A 22,479-nucleotide genomic window follows, 5' to 3' on the forward strand; every position below is an offset into this window, starting at 1 on the left:
TCATAAAATTGTCAAATGAAGCGAAATCGGTTGAACTAGGAAGAGCAACGTTAATTTCAGTCATTTATCTCGTATTATGACACATCACTATTGATGTCTGCTGGTTCCACCGGAGTAGTTCATTCTCGCTGATTTTTAAGTGGGTTCTAAAAGTTCTTATACTGTATTAAAAATAGTAGTTTATTATTTATCATAGGAATAGATTTAAAATAAATAATGATAAAACTGAACATCACTGTATGAAAAACGCAGTGTTCTATACAATATTTTGATTGTTAAAGCAAGTGGCGGTCTCAAGAAGATGAAACAGGAATATGGGCTTATTCTTCTTTTACTTCTTACCTACCTTCTTACACTTTATTGATTGATATTGTTTCCGATTTGCGTTTATTACATAGGTTCGATCCGATAGGTTTACGGCAGAGTTATTACATTGGCTCGATGTCTGAGTGCTTGCGCTGGTACATCGACACTTTATTGCTTATGTTCCATTCCAACACGAGGTAAAGTAGTTCAACAAATTAATGAATTAAATAACATAAGCTCACGAGTATATTCCTAATAGTGCTAGTCAGATGCACACCCATCGCAAGAACGTGTTAGATGGTGAGCCGTACCGTTGAATCAAATGAGAGATAGATATGCACTAAATAGAGTATGGTCAGTCACAGACACGGGAGTACACGTGACGTAAACGATTCGGAATTCAACCTTAACATTGCTGCAGATGAGCGACGTAGACGCCGCGATTTAAATATAACTTCGCATCTGTACTTACGCATTGGCCACATCTCAGGCGGCGCAGATCACGTGACGTCCGCCGGCCGCGGCGCCCGCGCAGCCCGCTGTGCTACCAACACCATATACGACACACCGGGGCTACCACTTACCACTCGCCACTTGCTCTTGTCTACCTCTCACAATAATTAAAACAATTACGGATTTGGTAATCATAATACATAGCTGACAACCTTCCAAATATGTTACCACTTATTGTTACATTACCAACGCGAAACCTTTTCTTTACGTTGGCGTTTTGACAGATACAATAAATTGTAAACGTAACTGTGTTCACATAGCAGGCAACTTGGGTAAGTAGTTTCCATTAAAGATTGAGGATGCTTTCTAATTTGCACTGAGTGGGTACCTACTTTACGCGTAACTCAGTATAAATGTTGATAATACCGTAATCATGCTTAGCAAACATTCCTATTTAAGTATTGTTTTTCATTTTTGTGTTAAAAGTCTATCGTAATAGAGCACAGGATAATGAAACTAAGAAATGTTTGGATATGATTGCATGTGCAACAGTTTGGTACAGAACGAGTTTTTGCACATTCCACTAGGTAATATCGGCGCCGACGACGGATGGACAAGGCCGCGGCCAGCCGGCCGGGCCGCCCTCATGACTGAATGCCCACTGTTCCGAATTTAATCCGAAATAATCAAAACAACTAAAAGTATATTACAAGCTCTCGTCTATAATACGATCTTCCGTGTACGTCGCCTACACACTCGGCACCACGCTTGTTTACTTCGCCAACCCGTACACGCGCCTTTTTATATTTCCGTCGTTTAAAACACTTTACTAGAAATAGAGCGGATTCCGTCAAAACTCGCCAAAATATATAACACAGACAAATGAAGCAGTAACGACTGAATAGATTATAATCTGACTTCTTGTTTAGAAATGCATGCTATTCATTGTTTGGCGTTTACGTTGACAAAACAAACCATGTTGTATATTGTTGGTAAATCTCAATTCGTATTGTGGCAGTGTGAGAAAAACTATTAGGCCGGTCGCCAGCTTGTTCGCACGTCGGACGCGATCTGATACAAATAGATCGTAGATACAATCTTTACGCTCTTTCTCCGGTCGTGGACGACAACCGACAAGTTACCACTAGTTGTCGCGGCACATTAGTCTCGCGGTCACTTCAGAGAAATTGTGAAAGTGCGCTCCTTGTCGCGTATTGTGTTGGTCGCCGTAGAAATGTGAAGCCGTGCATAAATCCGTCACGTCACAGGTTAAAGCGATCTGTTTGCCACGTAGAATGGTCGCCGTAACATATTTGGCACAGTACTTTTCAACAGGGCACGAGTTGTCTACTCAAACCTTACAAAAAAAGTTCGTCCATCGCACACTCGATATTCGGTCCAAAGAAATAATACTATCCGTTGCTCTTACATCATACTTATGACTTACTATCCTTGCTTTTGCTAAACACGGGCTATAAACCATAAGTACGACAGATATTTTATATAACACAATGTGTAATGGCTACGATCCCAATTGGGGTAGTCATGGGCACATTTACCCACACCACACCATCATCATCCAAGTCCGTGTCTATATATCAAAATGCCATACTTATATAGAAATAAATATGTTTTAAACAACCTGATACACCGTACAGTTCTATGTGTTTTTTTAAATAAACAAATATGTGTATGTAGTAATGAATTGAAGTTCAACCGGGCCGACAAATCGATAGGTCGGCTTGTCTGAGCCGCTGCTCACGCCCGGTCCGACCTCACGGAACACTGATTTTACTACACCGCCTTTTGAGCCTTAGGCACGACGCCCAACTCTGATACGCTCTCCTAATTATTTTTAATACAATATTTAACAACATGCAAATCTCGATCCCGCCCGCCTGCTCAAAGGAACCTGACGAACGACCGAGGCGGTCTCCTCTACACAACCACGTCTCCTATATTAACCACATAATACTTAGGTATAATACTTATTGGCAATATCGTTGAGAGGAATATCCAATCACTCTTAAATATAAAAACATTTTCCGTAAAGAGTGTGTTCGTACTCTTTTGTCGTCATATTACTGCTAAGGTTTAGATTAGATGATAACTTCAAGGACTTGTTCAATGACTTTCCTTCCGTACGTTTCATAGCTGCTCTTAGATAAGAAGTCGATTTCGCTCCTCGTAGGATGCGTGTAGAATGCTAACGAAGTTATTAAAAAATAACGAGGTGTCGTTCGTTCAATAAATCATTGGGCAACACTAGCGCGGGCGGCGGCCGCCGGGCTGAGCGCGGAGAGCCGTGCGGCCAGTCGCCGGCGTCCCCACGAACCAGGCCCACATGTTCCTCTGCACATGGTGTTACCGAGCATTTATTTATTTGGCAGGTACGTCCTAACCCACCCACCCACGACCTGCCAAATAGCCAAGTGAAGTTTCTAAGTAGGTAAATAGTGCAACCCACGCGTTCAATCGACGTGTCAACAAGCACAGCGCATAAATGATAGCCCATTTTTGTGTCGAGTAGTCCTTATGAATGATGACGGTTGTTCCACTTGCGGCGGCAAGACAGCTATTTTTGATATGACGGCGTGGTGCGTCGTGGGTCGCGATTGTGAGGAGCGCGGCTGGCGCGCGGCGGTCGCACGCTCCCGATCTGGCAGCGCACCCCTCCGGACGCGCATCCCGCACGTTCCGCCATTTGAATCATCACTCGTTTCGCATTAGCAATACATCGGTACTTATACCTGTCTATATTCCGGCGTTCATTCAATGCTGTGCATTCGAAAATATTTTTCATTTCCCTACGGATGCCAATCGGTTTCTGTTAGTCAAACATTCGACCACCGCCAATCGTAGCGCTTGTGTGGGTTTTCTCATCAGAGTGTATTGGCCTGTCAAAGGTTTTCCAATTAGAAGATAGCGCACGATTAGGTATATTAATAAATGTCACTGCCGGCTTTATTGAGTGCAATGCAACAGTTGCGACTGGTTTTATACGAGTGTCTGTTTGCTTGGTGACATGGTAACATGTCTACGCAGCTACAAGTGTCGGCGGTCATCTTGATATTTACAATTACATCAATTTCCGCTAATAGTATTGCTGTACAACACGCACGCGGCAGCGCGGCCGTTACTTCGGTGACGTATTCTAATTAATTAGTTTTACGGAACTCCAAAATGAATGTAATGTGACAGGAAAACAATATACCGAGGTAATAATACGGCTGGAGTTCATATTGACAGCCTGATTGGTCCCCAACGACTGTATGTTTACTGGCAACCAAAAAAAAGTTTATGATTTTAACAGTCTTATGGATCTATTCCAAATACAACTCTAACATTTGGCTGCATAACATTTCCAGCCATTTATGATATTCAAGTGATGCGTGCCCCTTCCCCCACTTCGCTGGATTCTCCAGTGTTCAACCACATACAATATGTGTGTAAGAAGATCTGGAGTAGGTCTGCGTTCTGCCATACATGCGGTTACATTTAGCCGCTAGGCTGCCTGCATGTACGTACTCTGTCTCTATCTGCGTACTAATACCAACACCAGTTATTGACCTGTACATAACCTAGACGACTGCGTACAGATCTGTGATTCGAAACCCTTTGTTTAAAATACGCTCACGTTGAATTTCCATAAAGCATTAATGGTTTTGTTTAATTAAAATATGCATATTTTACGGAGTTTATGCATCGTGGACGTATCAATTAAACTGTAAATTGAATTTACCGGTAAAAGGTTAAGCATTATTATAGAAAATTGAATAGAAGAGCATGGATGCGAGGACCTCATTGATAGCTTTTCCTGTCGAGCGCATGGCCAAAGGGGCAGTCTCGTGTACACTGTAACAGGGCAGACTGCAGGTGCACAGTCAATTTATTCAAATCCGGAAATTAATCCAGCCTGCTCTGACAGAAATCCATTAGAACACAAAATTGATAAAATGTATGTTTTACATATCCACCGCTAAACTTTCCATCTCACTGACGCTGGAATACGATACAGGCTATGGAAACGAGGCGCCTCTCTCTTACCATCAACATGATCAACATTTACATGAACGAATTCTCTGTCAGCTCGCTAGTAGAGCGGAAATCGAATCTCCGATGGTATAAGCACGAGAAATGAATAGCCACGACGTCGTAAGATATTAATCCTATCTTGTTTATCATAAACATCACAGGAAGAGGATTCACAAGGCTAAGATTGTCACATAAAAAGGAAACTCGGATAAACACGAAACACATTTTAAAAGGAAAATAACACTGTATATTCCTTTTTCTTACTCATTTTATTTTCTTACTTATTGAGTACTTTACGTGAACGTAATATGTTACTGAAAACCTTCCCGAAAGATTCTATATTACTTATATGATCGTAAAGCGCAGGATGTCTTTTAAAATCCTAATCCCGTTATTTGAGTTTTCTGTCTGGAAATCCGGCTTTACGAGTATTATATTTATAGAGTGTATTGAAAGTGAAGATTAAATGCATTTTGTGTTTCGCAGAAGCTACAAACTCTGACCCGGGGGGCAACGTGAGCGCCGCCAGCCCGGGCAAGCAGCGACGCGGTTTCAGTGGGTGAGTACACAACTAGTATAACACCTTAAGCTGGATAAACATTGGGAGGCATGTGGCCCGCATGCTGTGTTGTCAACTCACCTTCATACTCGTTGCGAGGTATGTGCCCCGCATGCTGTGTGTTGTCAACTCATCGTCATACTCGTTGCGAGGCATGTGCCCCGCATGCTGTGTGTTGTCAACTCATCTTATAACACACAGCAAGGCGCACGGGGTACGGGCCACAAGCCTCGCAGTGTTTGTATCCGCCTCTATACTCACCACATAAACACTAGCCGAGTGCTCTACCAGATTACGAACGCTGACGTCACGCGTACGCTTCTCCGCTCCTTGTGCAATATTCGAAACAAATAATCGGCCGCGTAATCGAGTTCAACATATTAAAGAGTACTCGCACCGAATCCGTGTTGTTGTACTCGGTACATTATGTTGCCCGACATGCGCTCCATTTACCGCTACTTACCGATATGTTCAACAGCAACTTCATCAATTTACAAGCCACTTACCTCCGAAATACACAACATTACCAGCCATCTCTCCCGTTGAATCCGCTTTCCACTTTTGCGATTATTATTAAGTATATCTATAGTATTTATATGTACGTTTTTGTTTGCGTACAAGTTGTGAATGAAATGTTTCTAGTTAACCCTTTTTGTACATCAACTTCGAGCTAAACATAGGGACTAATTTCCGTGGTGAAGTCACCCAGAAATAATTTTAAGCGAACTAAAGCTGAAAAGTTGTTCAAACGAGAAAATTCGCACACGTCACAGTCATTATAATTAGTAGCAGAAGGACTCGTTGTGCTCACTTTATATTTCTCAATTAATACTCGTACAGCACCAAAAGAGCAAATATATTCAACTCCTGAGACAATTGCAAAAATTTTAAACGTTTGGTTAACATTCTTTCAAAAACTCGTTATCGCGTATCTCGTACTTAGTGAATCGGCGTCGTTTCCCATTAGTCATTCATTATCTTTGGGTGTTATCTAATTCCTTTGACGATAGTGTAAGAGTCAGTCAGTGGTAGTGGTGAGACGGTGCAGTGCGGCGGCCATGTCCGCGGAAGGGTCGCACGCGTCGCTGACCGCGCACGCCGGCGCCGGCGTCGCTCGCGCGCCTCGCCGGAGGAACTGCTGCTGGAATTGCTGGTGCCAGCTGTTCAGGTGTTTATAACTCAGCCGCGTCGATAACAAGGTCACACACCAACACACTGCGCTCTTATCACTAAGTAGACGCGGTTATCACAAGATACGCCCGTGCCAGTGTGTCATCACACCAGACACTTTACATCTTGTTCTGAACATACATCTCGTAGTGCCTCCGAAATGTACGTATCTCGGAAAATTACTTTTGATAGAATCGTTTTTTATGGCGCACATTTTCAGTGTTCTCTTTTTGTCGTTATGGGAGCCTCTTCAAAGTATAAACAATTAATTTTCTAATTTTAGTTTGTATAGAATTTGTTGTGTTCATGTGTGTAGTGGTGTGCGTGTTTTGTGTTTCCTCGTGGGAGGTATGTGAACAATACGACGGAATGACTGCGCCACCAGCGGCGGGGTGTCCCAACAAAGCTCGCTGCTAAATTGTTTCCTTCACTTCCGCTCTCCAGCCTCTATCTAGCTCTCTATTTGTCAAACGATCCCTCTCGATTCTATAGTTTTTGTTGTTCTATTAACTTCCAATACATCAAATGTATACGTATAGTAGCGTGCTTATTTCCTACACACTGTTAGTAGATAGTTTAAACAATGCTAGTCGTCCCGAAGAAATCTAATTGCTATGTATTTAGGTAACTAGCAGGGTCATTACATTATTGTCATAATAAACAAACCGTTAGTAATTAGTAAATTGCAGACTCTATTAAATATTATCAACTATTTATGAAGGAACTGTTAACCAACATTTGAGTAATACTTGCTGACTACGTAGTTATAAAATAACAATGTGTGTACAATTGGTGATTTTGGTAAATCCTGCAATCACGGCATTAATGTCCATCAGCGGCGTTCCGGACCGGCGACCCAATCGATACTCGGCCCGATAATTTTACAATTAAATAACTTTATACATATTTTCGCATTACTCATAGAACATCGCTCCGTGGCGGCATTTAATTGCAAGTAATTAACGAACAAGGAATTTTTGTACAGTGAAAGTACGAGGGTGAAGGACGAGTAGGTATGTGGAGCGGCCGCTTCGTCTGCCTACACTGTTGTGTACTTGGTATCCTGCTCGCCAACAGATTACAAAGTTATCGTAATCTTTCAATACCGTTCGTATTCCCCCTCCGATTACTTCTTGAATGATAACAGAGTCGTAACAATCCATGACACACGGTATACGTTAGTATCGACGGCCCCGCGAACTGTTCGGTGATGTGTAGTGCTATCCGCAGATATTCTCATGTGGAATCAAGTTGTTTTTGCAAAGTAAGTTTGAATGTGTAATTTGTTTGTTCATAAGGACATGTTTGTCGAGGTGTGTTTTGTTACCGTTCGACCGCAATGCGGTGGCGGGTCCTTGTCTCGGCACTCGCCTTCAGTGAGATAAAAACACGCTAATTGGACGTGTATCGTACTTACGTCGCGTCATACATTCATTATCAATTTACCGTGTAGTTTTTGTTATGTATCTATCTAACTATCGCACACTACACCTTGAACACTTCTCTTTGTTCACGTACGCCTCGCAAACGCTTGCTGGTATATTAAAATTCGCCATCGATATTACACGAACACAAATATCCGGAAATACGGGTAAGTAAAAACTTACAAAAATATACTAAAAGAATTTTAAATTTGTGAGGAATAGGGTATTTGAAGGCTAAGCTAGAAACAGAAGCCACTCTAAATCAATCTCATTGTTATTTTTGATTGATTTACGAATTCAAAATATATTTGAAGTAACAATGAGTATGTCCCTTGCCCGCTTTTATATATGACGACACATGACAGTATTTCCATAGAAAACTTTGGTTTTGACGTTTCGTAAAAGCTATCTCACTTAACTAAGTAGGCTTAGTTCCTACAAGACTTTGTAAGAGAGTTCAGTATTTGAAATATGCATGGCGCAGAGCTTTTGATCGCTAGGAAACTTGGAGTCTGCGCTGGAAACTTTATACGAAAATTCTATATCCAAAGCCGCGTTCACGTGGACATAAAAACAGGTCGTGGATGTGATTGTTCGCCAACATACTCCGCTTGAATATGGACGTTGCGATGCACGCAAATTGTATCACATTCAACGCACTGCACCGCTGTTGCTGAAGGTTTTTTGTTGAATGTGAAACGAAATTCCGACGTATTGGTTTTTGACGCGGACGCTTTCGACCAACTTCGACAGAACCACTTTATTTGTGCGTCGCCAGTGAATATACTTTTTTTTAATGTCACTGTAAGGATTCAATCTGCCTGGAACAATCACCATTATTTTAGAGAATGTACTCTTTCAAAAATAGTGTAGTTATATCATATATCAACAAGCGCTTTTTTATTAACAATTGTACGCGACTTTAACATCACCGACTATGCTTAAGTATTTCGCGAGGATGCACTTAAAACCGCATCTAATATGCATGGCATAATTCAATAGGCCTCCGCGGTCCAGTGACGAAGCGTCGGGCTCGTGATCCGAAGGTTTCTGCTTCGAATCCCAAAAAACACTTTTTCATACCAAGTTTGGTTAGGACATTACAGGCTGATGACCAGATTGTCCGAAAGTAAGATGTTCCGTGATTCGGAAGGCACGTCAAGGCATTGGTTCCGGTTACTACCTAGTTACTTTAATGTACGTAGTTGTAACATTGGACCATGTCAGGGGTCTTTGGCGGCTCAATGATAGCCCTGACGCTAGGGTTGCACCCACACGATAGAAGAAGACTGTTGGTCACAAGTTGGGCACACACCCACCCGGGTGACATTACGTGGCGTGGGCATGGATCCTCGAGTGCGAGCAGACCCTTCTCCTTCCACTTAAGTTGAGAGACTGTTTCTCGACAAAGAGTGAACCTATCACAAGCATAGGACTTACTATACACGGCCAAATGGCGGAGAATATATTTTTGATCACTTGTGGTCCACATAAGTTGATCGAAGGTTGAGCGAAGGAAAAAGTCGCATTTTTTATGGTTTCTGCAAACATCAAAGACTGGAAAGCTGAATCAGGTAACAAATGGCGTTCGTGCCTTACGTTTGTTTGAACACACGAATGCCCTTCGATAGCGAAATCAGCCTCTCTGATCAGGGTACCGGCAAATAACCTGAGCTCTTCTGGGGCGATGTTCTCTATACCTTTTGTGTTTAGGTTGATTTTTCTTGTAATTATCCTCCAGTATGATTAGGTAATAAGTTAAGTTTCCTAGGTCAAAGATAAATTATGAAATTCTGATTACTAAATAAAGACAGATGTGAAGGTGACAAAAAACTTTTTCTTTTTTTCTATTTAAGTTATTTATGAATTTGAATAAAGAAAAATGTAATAATAAGTGCGACATTTCCTCACGTTTTCTATGACGTCACAGGTTGATTTATCATGCAAATTCCAAAGTAATTTTGTGTTTTGACATTTAGCAAAAGGTAACTGATTTGAATAGTTGGAAACTACCCTATTGTATTTTCCTAGGATTCTGGCATAGATGAATTAATACGAGTAATGCGGTTTGTGTATTTGATTACACGCTGTATGTGTAACGTATATGCCGTCGCCGCTCGTGGTCAGATGGTCGCCTCCGTCCGCTGGCAGCGCCTAAACTGATACAATTATTACAAATAACTAAAATTGTGCTTTAGTGCTTTCATCCCCGGCATGTGCCTGAAGCCGACGGTGACGCACGCGTCGGGAACAATGAGTTTTTCGCATCCCGACTTTGTGTTCTGTGTATCATAATTGTATTTTTAACATAAATAAAATACTAAACCCCACCCGGTCACCGGCATGTGGTACGTATTCACGTGTGTTAAATCACTGCTTATATTAGTTAATTTATAATTCAAATTCAATAATTCTATTTAAATTATATTATAATTAAATAAATTTGATTAAAAATAATATTTAAATTATATTATAATTTAAATTACATTTCGACGTTCGTGACGTCACTTTTCCAAATCCTGGAGACCACGTGATATCAACCTCATCACTAATAGGGTAGTTTCCAACTAGTCAAATCAGTTACTTTTTACTAAACATCAAAACACGAAATTGCTATGAAAAAGCAACCTGTGACGTCATTGGAAAACGTGACGAAATGTCGCACTCATTGTTACATTTTTCTTTATAAAAATTCCTAAATAAATTAAATAGAAAAAAAGAAAACGTTTTTTGTCACCTTTATGTCTGTCTTTATTTAGTTGTTTAGAATTTCATAATTTATCATCGACCCAGGAAACTACCCAATTGTTGTACTTTATGTCAAAAGCGCTAGTTTACCTAATTGCTATGTCCTATACCCAAAATTATTCTAGATATGCATTTTGTGACCTACTTTGTTTGTTACCAAGTCGACATTTGAATATTCATTAAAAGTCATTAAGGGTACCGAAAGTAATCGTTACACAAAGGCGTTTGGGTATATAGTACTCTCCGGCGTAGCTTTAAGTTAGTAAGAATAAGAAAGAAGAATTAGGTACATAAGTTTCGCTACCTTGGTGGCTTATCTTAAGAAAAGAAAGGAAAACATGAAACAGTAGGACTAGGGCCCTGTGCTGGGAGGTTTTCTGGCCACGTCTTTCCCTCAGCGTTACAGATTCCGATGTGGTAGTAGTTTTACAGCTAGTTACATAATATGTAATTTAATTATGTTTGACGTTCAAAAAGCGCTAACTTTGTAAGCCAATTTTGAAAAATAAATATTTTTGAATTTTTTGAATAGGTGCAACTTTACTTGTCATCGCTATGGTCCTGTGGTACACCGGCTTGCTTCGCCATCAGACAGCGCCGGTTCGAACCCCGATAACGAACTTGCACCAATGAGTTTGTCCAGTTTTCGACTCACAATCTATCACGTTGATCTAACAGAAAGGGTACTTAGTTCATTTTGCGATAGATGTATCTCTGACTACCCCGATTGGGATATAGTCTTAACTTGAAAGATCTGTATTGTAGTAAAATACCGAAGAACAGTAATCACACTTATTTATTCTGGTATCAAGAAAATAACACTTAACTTGGTAAACACGTCCGATGTCGACAAGTTCCCCAACGCAAGAGAGCGTGTATCAATCCGTCCGATTTCACAACCCCGTTCTTGTGTTGCCATTTATAGAAAAATGTTTTATAACTGTCAACGAACTATTCAGCCTAACACTATCATTCATGTGCCTTATAACTTTTTGTTTTCATACCGGACCGGGTTCTGAAAGACATAACTTTATTTAATTTTAATCTGACAGCAATAATAGTGACGTCCTTCACTTACGACGAATGCCAGACTGAGATAAAGATAGTATTCAAACTGGCAAACTGAATTAAAATACCCTGGTACTCGTATCGTCCAGATTCAGCAATGTATAACTTACGCGACGTTGATGATGGCTCAGGACGACAGCGGAGTACCAGCAGGGGGGTTGAAAAGCAGTATTGCTATTTGACATTTGCGCACATAAAAACAAGTGCGCAATGTCAACAAAAGGTTGACTGGAAGAGATTGCTACCTTAGCAATAACGCCGCCTGTTGTACTACCAATCTAATTATAATGCGTAATGTATTTTTAATATGATTTAAGTGCAATAAAGAGTTTTTGTATTTGTAAATATCAAATGGCAATATTGCCTTTTTAGATGAATTGATCCAATCTGTCATTTTTACTCCCCAGCACACAAGTACTCATCTACAGTCATGAGCAATATAATGTACCCACTTTAGGACTCTGTCGCACTAACATTTTTGACATTTAGTGAGACTTAGAGTTCAATTTGTCAAAAAAGTTAATGTGACATGGTACCAAAGTGTATACATATTTAATGCTCGTGACCGTACATACTACTGATTAAACAGAGACTGTAGAAGAGTTACATAGAAGAGTGTACAGTTGCGCGTTTATCTATGTAGGTTTAATGAAGCTCATAAACTAGAAGGGCCATGTTGGGTAACAACAAGTGAACATCAAGATGACTACTCTCGCGTTCAATAGAGTATCACACTTTACGTAACATTTATTCGAAGTCTAATAAAGCACAGCTTAGAATTGTCCTCGTAGATAATTTTACTCTGTTTACGTACATTCTCGCTGTTTTCCGCGTTGGGTTGCGCAGGGCGGGGCGTTCATTATTGCACACATACACACACACATACACACACACACATTTTTTTGTTTTTGTAATTTCGTAAATTGACCTTCCTCCGTGATGTCGGTGTGTTGAAGAAGGCGATGGCTGGGGCTCCGCAAGCCGTCACAGGGCAAAGCCCCGAGCGGGGCGCAGTCTCCGGCCACGGCGGACAAACCAGCGCCGCTCAAGAAAGTACCTTCTAATAAAGCAATAAAGGTATGTATCGCGGTCAATGTTTGTTATTTAACAACTAATATATAGGGTGCTAGTGCCATCGTAACAAATAATGAGAGGATGATTTAGACCATGATGGAATTTCCTGTCGGATAATTCATGAAAATTTTACGTAACATAAACAGCCTATTTACGTCCCACTGCTGGGCACAGGCCTCGCCTCAATCAACCGGAGGGTGCGCGTTGCGCGATGATGGTGGTGTATTTTAGTGCTTTTTAAATTATTTTCAGTTCCATACTTTTGCTACAAAACAATCTACTTGATATCAACTCAGAATCGTGGTCTGAATCATTCCTTAAAGTTGTCGCTACGATGTCACTAACACCCTACTTTAATTTTTATTGTGCCGCGGATTACTCAATATTTATCGACATGCGTTTGTTATATTTTCTTACTTGCTCAAATTAGAAAGTGAATAGAGTACACGTCATCGGTAATTTATTTGTAGACCACAATATTTGTGGGTGTGGGCACTTAGCGAGACTGATTGTTCGCCCCGCGGACACTGGTTGGACAATACGCCAATTAGAGGCGCGCAGGAGAGACATTATAAGTACCCGTTACACTCTAGCCTGGCCAGAAGTGTAACATTAACATGACTGCATTTGTAATCTGTGGAATAGGTGTTACTTATAATAGTTTTTTGTTCATATTATCTTCTTTTATAGCATAAAAATTACCTTTCATTTGACCAATCTCTTTCGTTTCACTTTTTGAGGATTCGTGTTGTATCTACGTTAATAGTTGAATGGTAAACAATGTAAGTGATTGTAATGAACGCTTGCTAGACGTACGCGAGCGGCGAGAGCGCACGCGCCGAACATGAGGATGCGCAGGCGGCGAGCGCACTCGACGAGACAGAGGACGACGCACCCGACGTGGAGCTGCCGCCACCCATGAAGCCCATACAGGTAATACACTCCATCAATCTTATGCCATTTTTACACACTAACCCTCTAAAGTTTGCCTTAATGGCCTCTTCCATCCTAATTCAAATTCAAAAATATGTTTATTCAGTTGGTAACATAGTTACACTTTGAATCGTCAATTTTTAGGGTTCCGCAGCCTAATGGCAAAAAACGGAACCCTTATGGATTCGTCATGTCTGTCCATCCGTCTGTCCGTATGTCACAGACACTTTTCTCCGAAACTATCTTCTTATCGTGTGCGTTGTGAGGTGGAATACCAGCCTCATCAACCCTGGTGTCAGGGTTATGATTGAGCCGCCAAAGGCCCCTGACATGGCTCATGTCCGAAACTATAATAGGTATACTGTTAAAACTTGATAAATATGTGTATTCTGTGAACCGCATTAAGATTTTTACGCAATGATAGAAAAAAACAATAAATTTTGGGGGTCCAAAACTGAAACTCAAAAAATTTTTTTCATCTAACCCATTCGTGAGGGGTATCCATGGATAGATCTTCCAAAATGGTATTGAGGTTTCTAATATCATTTTTTTCTAAACTGAATAGTTTGCGCGAGAGACACTTCCAAAGTGGCAAAATGTGTGTCCCCCCCTCCCTGTAACTTCTAAAATAAGAGGAGGATAAAACTAAAAAAATATATGATGTAGTAGTAGATTAGCATGCAAACTACCAACGAAAATTGGTTTGAACCAGATCTAGTGAGTAGTTTTTTTTTTAATACATCATAAATAGCAAACCGTAATTTACTTTTCATTCAACATCAACTCTAGTACAGGAAAGATAAAACTACCTAATACTTGCTGTTACGGAACCCTTCATGGGCGAGTCCGACTCGCACTTGGCCGCTTTTTATTTTTACATAACGAACTTCTCCGCCTAAAACTTCTGCCGCTTCTCACAACCAGTATAGCCGAAAAAAAGTAGCTACAAGAAAAACCTCGGCGCAGGGCCCTAGACGTTCTTAAAAATAAACCAGCTATTGACCCCGATTCCTGCAGACACCTTCTAATTTTAAGTTATACCTGTCATTTTCTTACTCGCCGATAAGGAAAGGGACTAATGATTGACCCGGGCGAATAAAAAGCGTGTGCTGTCAACATAATTCTGTCGGGTTATTGGCCAATATAAAAGAGGGTTGTTTTAGATTTCTCCCTAAAATTGACTTGTCGATTACCCGTCCCTTTCCCTTTGGGCGGATAAGAAAATTACAGATATAAGTTAAATTAAATTAGATGGTGTATACCGGAATCAGCACCATTGTTATCCAATTAAGTAATTTGGTTGCCTAATTTTCAGGACCCCGATACCGACCTCGCCGGCGTGGTCGACGATTTCCGTCAATCAGGGTTTATCGCTATCGATCCACTATGGTCGATTAATTCGTTCAAATATTCTTCCTCTCAGACGACGCCCTGAGCCGAGGTTCGCGCCCAACTGGGCACCCTCGGGCCTGTTGTCTTAAACGTTGTACCTGGTGAGAGCCTTCAGCGCTCCCCATTTGTCCGGCCAAGTAGTTAATGCCATCTGCGGCAAATATACAATAATTCACGTCAAGAAAAACATGTTGCCTAATATCAGTTCTCAGATAGTTCCATCTCCATATGTTATAGTAAAAAAATACAGTTGTTACAGATGCACAACCTGTTACTGTACTATACTATCGTTCCCTATCCGTATAAGCTTTTATAAATGATGAGTAGATTGATAGTGATCCATTGCGCTATCCTATATATTTACGTTGGATGTTGACGATTTTGTCAAAGTCTACTCCCGAGGGTAGGTATTCCCGCTCTGAATTAATCCATATAGTTTATTTTCAACGTAGGATCTTTACACAACACTAACGACTCACTTTGAAACTGTGTTTTGACTAATAAGACTCAAGGGAGGGCTGAAATCGACAAACAAAGCGGATATTATGAATTCTTTTCGACGGTTTGCCATTTTATTAACCGCAGAGCATATAGAGTAGCCTTATACCAAGTCGTGCCTTTCATTACAGCACTTCGTTTACAGGAAAGGACAGGAAATTCTCAGCTTGACACCAAACCCCCACCCCCCTAACCATCGGGTGGCGGATGTGTTTGCGAAATACAAAAAATCTCTTTACCAGTTACGAATTTTATACCGTTGTGATACGATGCAAGAGATCGCGGGAACTTCCGATAATAGCGGCTTAGAACCTTAATGAGAACATCAATGTTCATATGAGTTCAACTATGCATAGGAACCGCATAAGTCTCTCAAAGGCTTCGCTTATAGTTAAATTAGACCGAACAGACGCTGTTAGCAGTCCAACTACCGGATTGGTAACACAAAGGTAGGAATTGTTCGCTTACAGACGTTGCAATACCGCGCACACACAATTTTGCTTTGATTGGATCCATTAGTTTACTTAGGGCGAACCACGCCGTGTGTGTTTATAAAAGGTTACAATGTCCTGACTCGACTACTTTTATTCGCCACATTTATTTGATGGTTTTACTCTCACGTGTACCATTCTGAGGAACCCATAGGTCAAGAGTATTTAACATTCGTATAAATCACTCAGAATGTGTTATTATAAAGGGATGCAACAATATTATATAGCGCGTACAGATGGCGTGCCGTTGGTAGTATTTTGTAGCTGACGCGTATTTGTGCAAACACTCTTAAAGCTCATCCAATTTGTGAAACATAATATTTGCCCGCGCCAGTCCGCGGGAGTTCGTAGCGGCGGCGGCGCACTCGGCTAGACATCGCCGACTGCGTCGACGTGGTACTCGCTCGCGGCCTCGTCATCTTCGATCATCGCTCGGCTCACAACACCTCGCTATTGTTTACCTTCTATATACCATACTCCCATCAAACTAACACCACGGATAAAGGATTTGGCTACAAAATTCACCCAACCGATGCGCATTCGCGATGAATTTCCACCGTACTCGCCAAACATATAATATCCCTTGCCGTATCCGTGCAGACTCGAACTAAGTACGGAGCTGACTGAAGTGTTCTCAATTCATACAATCGGGCCGGAGTAATAGACAAACCGATAAAAGGGCAGTCCCTTTGTTAGAATAAGGATAGTGAAGCTGGCATAAAGACTGTACTGCCCGGGCCGTAAGTCCAACCCTCTGACCTTCATCTCAATATTATATTGCCTTATCCAATTTTCTATTGTACGTATACTCGACGATACGGCGCATGGACGTAATGGCATCTAAAAATAACAACATACTCAATAATAAAATCCATTCTCCAGTTAAGCTTTTATAATAGAATAATGTTTCGTGTACGCTTAAAAGCTGTTGGTATTGGAGCGATGTAAATACATCATACACGTAGCGTGGTTATTATACGTATTGTATGTTAAAACCGACACACGGTCGGCCCGCATTCCTCACAATAGAGGATGATTGAATTTGATAATGAGGTTGTGTCCCCCGACAGGACCCACAGACCGTGTTGCAGGCGCCGACGCCCGCGGCCGCCACCGCCGTGCCCGCCACGAGAGTGAGTATCCACACCACATGACCCGCTAAATAAATGATTCCTTCAATAACCTTAGCAATCTTCTCATTCTATTCACTAACTGAAAGGAACGTACAGCCGCTTGCAAACAGAAGATCACGTGTTCATAAAATTTTCAGACCTCCTTGTCGATGGACGCTTTGGAAACTAACGGTGGTCCGGCCGATATCGCGGAGATAGAACAAATTGTCAAGGAGAAAATGGTTCGGTTCCAAAATCAAAGAGTAGCATGTAGTGTGCATGTGTTTGACTTTTGTTATGCATTTTTCATTTTCCGTTAATATGTCTACGGCACTTCCTGCCTCTTAAGTAATAGGGTAGATGACTGGGTCATAGAAAAAAATAAAAATGCTAATCTCGGAGTAGAAGCTCGTCTAAGACTCATTTATTTGTTGTGTCTTATTTACAAATTTACTTAATTATGAACGTAACAATGAGTACGTTTGACCACGTTCATTAATGACGTCACCGTTTTGTATTCTCCGGTTTTCAAGTTTCGAAAAAAGTATCTCATTTGACTAGATTGTCATCTAGATTATTACTTTTTTGTTTAAGTTGTAACGGAAAATGGGAAATGAGTAGTTGCAGAGTGAAAACACATTGTTTAGATGAGTTACTTGAGGATAGTGGTGTTGTGTTGCGTGGTATGCGTGTTACGCGGATGGTCGCAGCTTGTAGGGTAGATGGTCGCGAGGGCCCCCGGCCGCCCGGCCGCGCCTCTCATTTGCAATTCCGTTCTCTCATTCAATGCGTTTCACTAAATTAGTATTGTTGCTTCATTATTGTTGTCATCCTCCCCCGCTTTGCCTTTTGTTTTCATACCTACTTTCATACTACATTCACTGGCGGCTTGCCCTTTATTTATTTTTTTGTTATAATGCATGGATTCCAGCTTATATCTTTACAATCAGTAATACCTCAACGTGGCGTTCAATAAAACAACACTTATAATCGATAAATTTACAGATACCATCTTTGTGTACTTCCGACTTCTTTAATAATACAGGGTGTTAGTGACATCGTAACGAATAATGAGAGGGATTCAGACTATGATTCTGAGTTAAACGACGCGAAATTCCACTTGATATCAACTCAAAATGATGATCTGAATCGATCCCTCAATGTTTTCGTTACGATGTCACTAAGACCATGTATATATCTCATTTGACTTGATACTCTTGCCTCTTTTTGACTTTTTTTTGAGACAGTACGTTCGCGTTTAATTGAAGGAAAGAGAGGTTGGGATGTTCCCCAAGTCGCCCAAGTTGGCGAGCTTTCAATGAACAATAGTTACTCACAAAATAAGTTAAAAACTTCGTAATAATGATTCAAAAAGGCCTTGCTTTTCTTTGCTTGCAATACAAATAATGCAACGTGTTGAGGTATTACGGAATATTGACTTTATACCAGAACGAGAATAAACAGTCTTCTGGAGATTTTGTGTGTTTTCAATAGATATTGACACTGTTTTTGAGTGCTTTAATAATAACAGGTGGTAAATCATAATATTAAGCCTGTTTCTTTCTTTTCTCGCTAATATATTGATAATCTGCCTAGTAATATAGCCACACCTGTGTCCCCAAAGGGGTAGACAGAGGTGTATAGTATATACACCCACTCCCCGCCAGTTTTGTTTAAGGGTGGTATTAATAAACTAATCTCAGCAGATACTGCCCTCAAGATCATGCTCAAGTCCCTGTTTTTATATAAGAACTGTCACATTGACATGATCTTGAGTGCAGTCTCAAAGCTGAGATTAGTTTATTAATACCACCCTTAATCCCATCTACCAGATAAGTGACTGTTAAAGTCTGCGCGCAATTTGTTGTCACCGCCTGACGTGTGAGTGTTTGACTGTTTGGTGGACTGACACGTCCTCAGCTGAGCATTTTGGTATGTTACGTTGACATACGTCCTCCAATTGAGGACTTTACTCACTGGAGTCGAGCATATCATACTGCCAACGAAACAATACGAAAATAGTGACGTCATGCCTCCATTCAACCTTACTGGAGAAAACTCGAGATAGGTCGATGGCTAAGAATACAGATTTTGAGCGGAATTCTAGGTCTTCCTCACAGTCACCTCAACTGAGAACGGAGCCGAAAAGGTTTGTGTTAAACTTTGTCTGGCTCACCCGTCCTATCGCTCACATACCTCAGACAGTGACCAGGGGGTGGGGGGGGGGGGTTTAAATGGCCACATCGAAGCAATTCATCTAAGAAAGAAATATTGCAATTTGACATTTGCGCATATAAAAGTAAGTACGCAATGCAAACAAATGTCAAATTGCTTCGATGTGGCCAATTTAGCCCCCCAGATCTTGCGCGGGCTATTTACTATCAGACAAATACTACGAATAAATAATTATTCGCAGGACAGGTAAATTGCCTAACAGACACTTATCAGCAAATAGTGAACAGGATCTTAGCTAGCTCACGTAAATCAAAATTTAGTAAACTATTTTGGAACGTTAGCATTATCTAGATTGATTTTAGTGAAAATCATTATGACGTCATTATCACTACTTTATCATCTGTTATTCCCACCTTAAACACAATTCGAACAAGACTTGTTAATTAAAGTTGATTATCATGAGAGCAGGACAGAAATATAGTATACTGCTTAGTTCGAAAGAGAGATCTCTCGTCTCTTTTGCAACTAAGCTGTGTACTACTATATCACTGTCCTGCTGTCAGGACCAAGTCTCTTTATAGTGTCTTATTCGACTATACATCTTTATTTTTTTATTTATCTGACATCAATTTTTCACTAACACAGTTGTCTTGACCATTATAAACGGCGATACGGCTCACCACCTATCACGTTGGTCTAACAGAAAATTCCCGGGGTGTGGGTACTTAGTTCATCATGCGATGACTGACTACCCAAATTAGCAATATAGTTGTAAGCTTATATTATGTTGTATTCGTCTATATTTATTAAAGCATAAACGTAACATAAACTGTCTATATACGCCCCATTGGTGGGCACAGGCGTCCTCTATGAACCGGAGGGGGTATGCTGGTGCATACCCCCTCCGGTGCTCCACTGCGGATTTATAAAGTATAGAATATTCCTATTTGAAATGAGTGTTGCGCGGTAACAGGAGCAACACGGCGGCGGCGCCAGCGGGTCGGGCAGCGCGCGCGGTGAGGGCGAAGAGGACGAGGTGCCCGGCACTCCGGGACCGGATTCTGCAGACGCCATCCTCAAGAAACGGGAGTACGTCCTCAGGGAGCTCGTTGACACTGAGGAAATCTACGTCACTGATTTAAGACTCATCTGCGATGGATACATGCGACACATGCAGGTCAGTACTACTAACTCAGAAACCATTTTTTTATACATACATACATATTCATATTCATTTTTATATGTCCATAATCGGCAATGACACGTTAACATTGTATGGCGCAGGATCCAAACGCGGAGCCTCCGTTGCCAGAGGGGCTGCGCGACCGCCGCCACCGCATGATCTTCGGAAACATCGAGGCCATCTACGAGTGGCATCGAGAGTAAGTACCTCATACCACACATTATAATTACGCGCAAACGTTTGTATATGCACCTTTTTAGACATTTGTAACTGAATTGTATTTGAAAATCGATCTAATATTTTCGCAAATAAAACGCGGACCCCGTGAAAACGAGATAACGCTATCATAACGTGCATAGATACTCGAACCTTCCAAAAAAGCGCGGTCTGGGAATATTGGTACCTCCGCTTGAGCATTGAGCTTCTCATTATCTTCTTCTTTTCGTGTCAATGGCAAAAAACACTACTTAGATAGTTTCCTCCCAGTATTCGGCTACAGCAAAAGCGTTGTCAGTAGCCTGCATGAAGTCCTCTCGCGTGCAGGTGGAAGGGCATGTTATTAGATGTTCTTCTGGGGAACCGTTCCGCACTCACACTCTAAGGTATCACCTGTGAGGACTCACAGGTGTTCAGGTGGGGACCCACCTGAACAGGTTTTCCTTACTCCGGCCAACCTGAGCTTATTATGACATAATAATATAACTACCTACATGACTTTGATCAGTCGCCCCGGGCCCCATACTGTAACAGTTTTCAACGTTTCACAAAACTAGATTTGATTGACGTCACAATAGCGCACTGTATGAACCATTATCTCCGTGCATATCAATGTGCACCCGATCTCGCCCACTGTTTAGACATGCCGAGTACACGATCTATAGATATAACTATATCAAAATCATATTCGTATTACATGAAGTAAATATTTGCCATAACATTGATATTGTGTACGAAAACGACTGGACTTGCGGACATTTTATGCGTTTGCACGAAACGATGTTCGTGTTTATAAACAGTCTCACTAAATGGAGTGGCAGTCACAATTCTAACTCAGCTCGCGTTGGACAGTCCTTTTCCACTTCACATGACTTGATAAAACAAACGGACGGAGGAGAAATAACATTTTCTATTTTAATGAATGCGTACAAAATGGCGATGTTTTATTTTGTTTGTTTTTTTGCTCACTGCTGCCGTGCGAATTTTATTTTGCTTATTTGTTCTAACTACGGAGTATACAGATAGGATCTTACTTTTCCGTGCCGCTGTAGGCACTCTAAACGAGTGCACCGAGCACCACGGCTCATCCGATCAAATTGGAATTCCAATAAGAGCTGGCGAGAGGAGAACATTATTTACATGTATAGATTTTTTATTCCCTATCCATATGTCTGTAAAGGTTCCATTTCGTAAAGCCAGCTGCTGTTGATTTATACGCATAAGCCCTAGTGTGTTGTTTAAAAACTAATTGTTGCGGCTTGTGTCAATTTAAATTTGACAACGTTGTAATGTGTCGCTTAATGAAATGGGACACAGATAGTGAAGCTGTGCGGGCGAGGTTCCATTAGCACAATGTATGTTTTTAAAGTAAATGGTGATGTGAGCGGTTTGAGAGTTCACTTAGCGGCGACCGCGTGCGCGTTACATGTATGGTGTGTGTTCAGGCGGTTCCTGCGCGAGCTCCGCGCGTGCATCGACGCGCCGGAACTGCTGGGCCCGCTGTTCCGCCGCTTCCTCGAGAAGAAGATGTTCCTCTACGAGGCGTACTGCCGCAACAAACCCGTCTCCGAGTACATCGTCTCCGAGCACGACCATTACTTCCAGGAGCTAAGGCAGAAGCTCGGACACAAGCTGCAGGTGC

General features: G+C 41.3%; 1 protein-coding gene across 5 annotated transcripts in view; it reads left to right on the forward strand.

Moving 5' to 3' along the window:
* Positions 1–22,479, forward strand: part of LOC126380056 (kalirin) — a 166,389-nt gene that overhangs the window by 120,160 nt on the left and 23,750 nt on the right. For 3 of the 5 annotated variants that reach the window (XR_007568417.1, XM_050029223.1, XM_050029226.1), the window contains exons 33-40: positions 5,281–5,353; positions 12,720–12,840; positions 13,648–13,770; positions 17,222–17,284; positions 17,422–17,505; positions 20,412–20,615; positions 20,723–20,820; positions 22,283–22,475. Coding sequence is in view for 4 of the 5 variants with exons in the window: in XM_050029223.1 (XP_049885180.1) it covers positions 5,281–5,353; positions 12,720–12,840; positions 13,648–13,770; positions 17,222–17,284; positions 17,422–17,505; positions 20,412–20,615; positions 20,723–20,820; positions 22,283–22,475 (959 nt within the window). In the remaining variant the exon portion in view is untranslated. The remainder of the gene's footprint in view (positions 1–5,280; positions 5,354–12,719; positions 12,841–13,647; positions 13,771–17,221; positions 17,285–17,421; positions 17,506–20,411; positions 20,616–20,722; positions 20,821–22,282; positions 22,476–22,479) is intronic. The other 2 variants (XM_050029224.1, XM_050029225.1) reach the window with 2 other exon arrangements.

The sequence above is a fragment of the Pectinophora gossypiella genome, chromosome Z (assembly GCF_024362695.1).
Source record: "Pectinophora gossypiella chromosome Z, ilPecGoss1.1, whole genome shotgun sequence".
In the NCBI taxonomy this organism is placed as follows: Eukaryota; Metazoa; Arthropoda; class Insecta; order Lepidoptera; family Gelechiidae; genus Pectinophora; species Pectinophora gossypiella.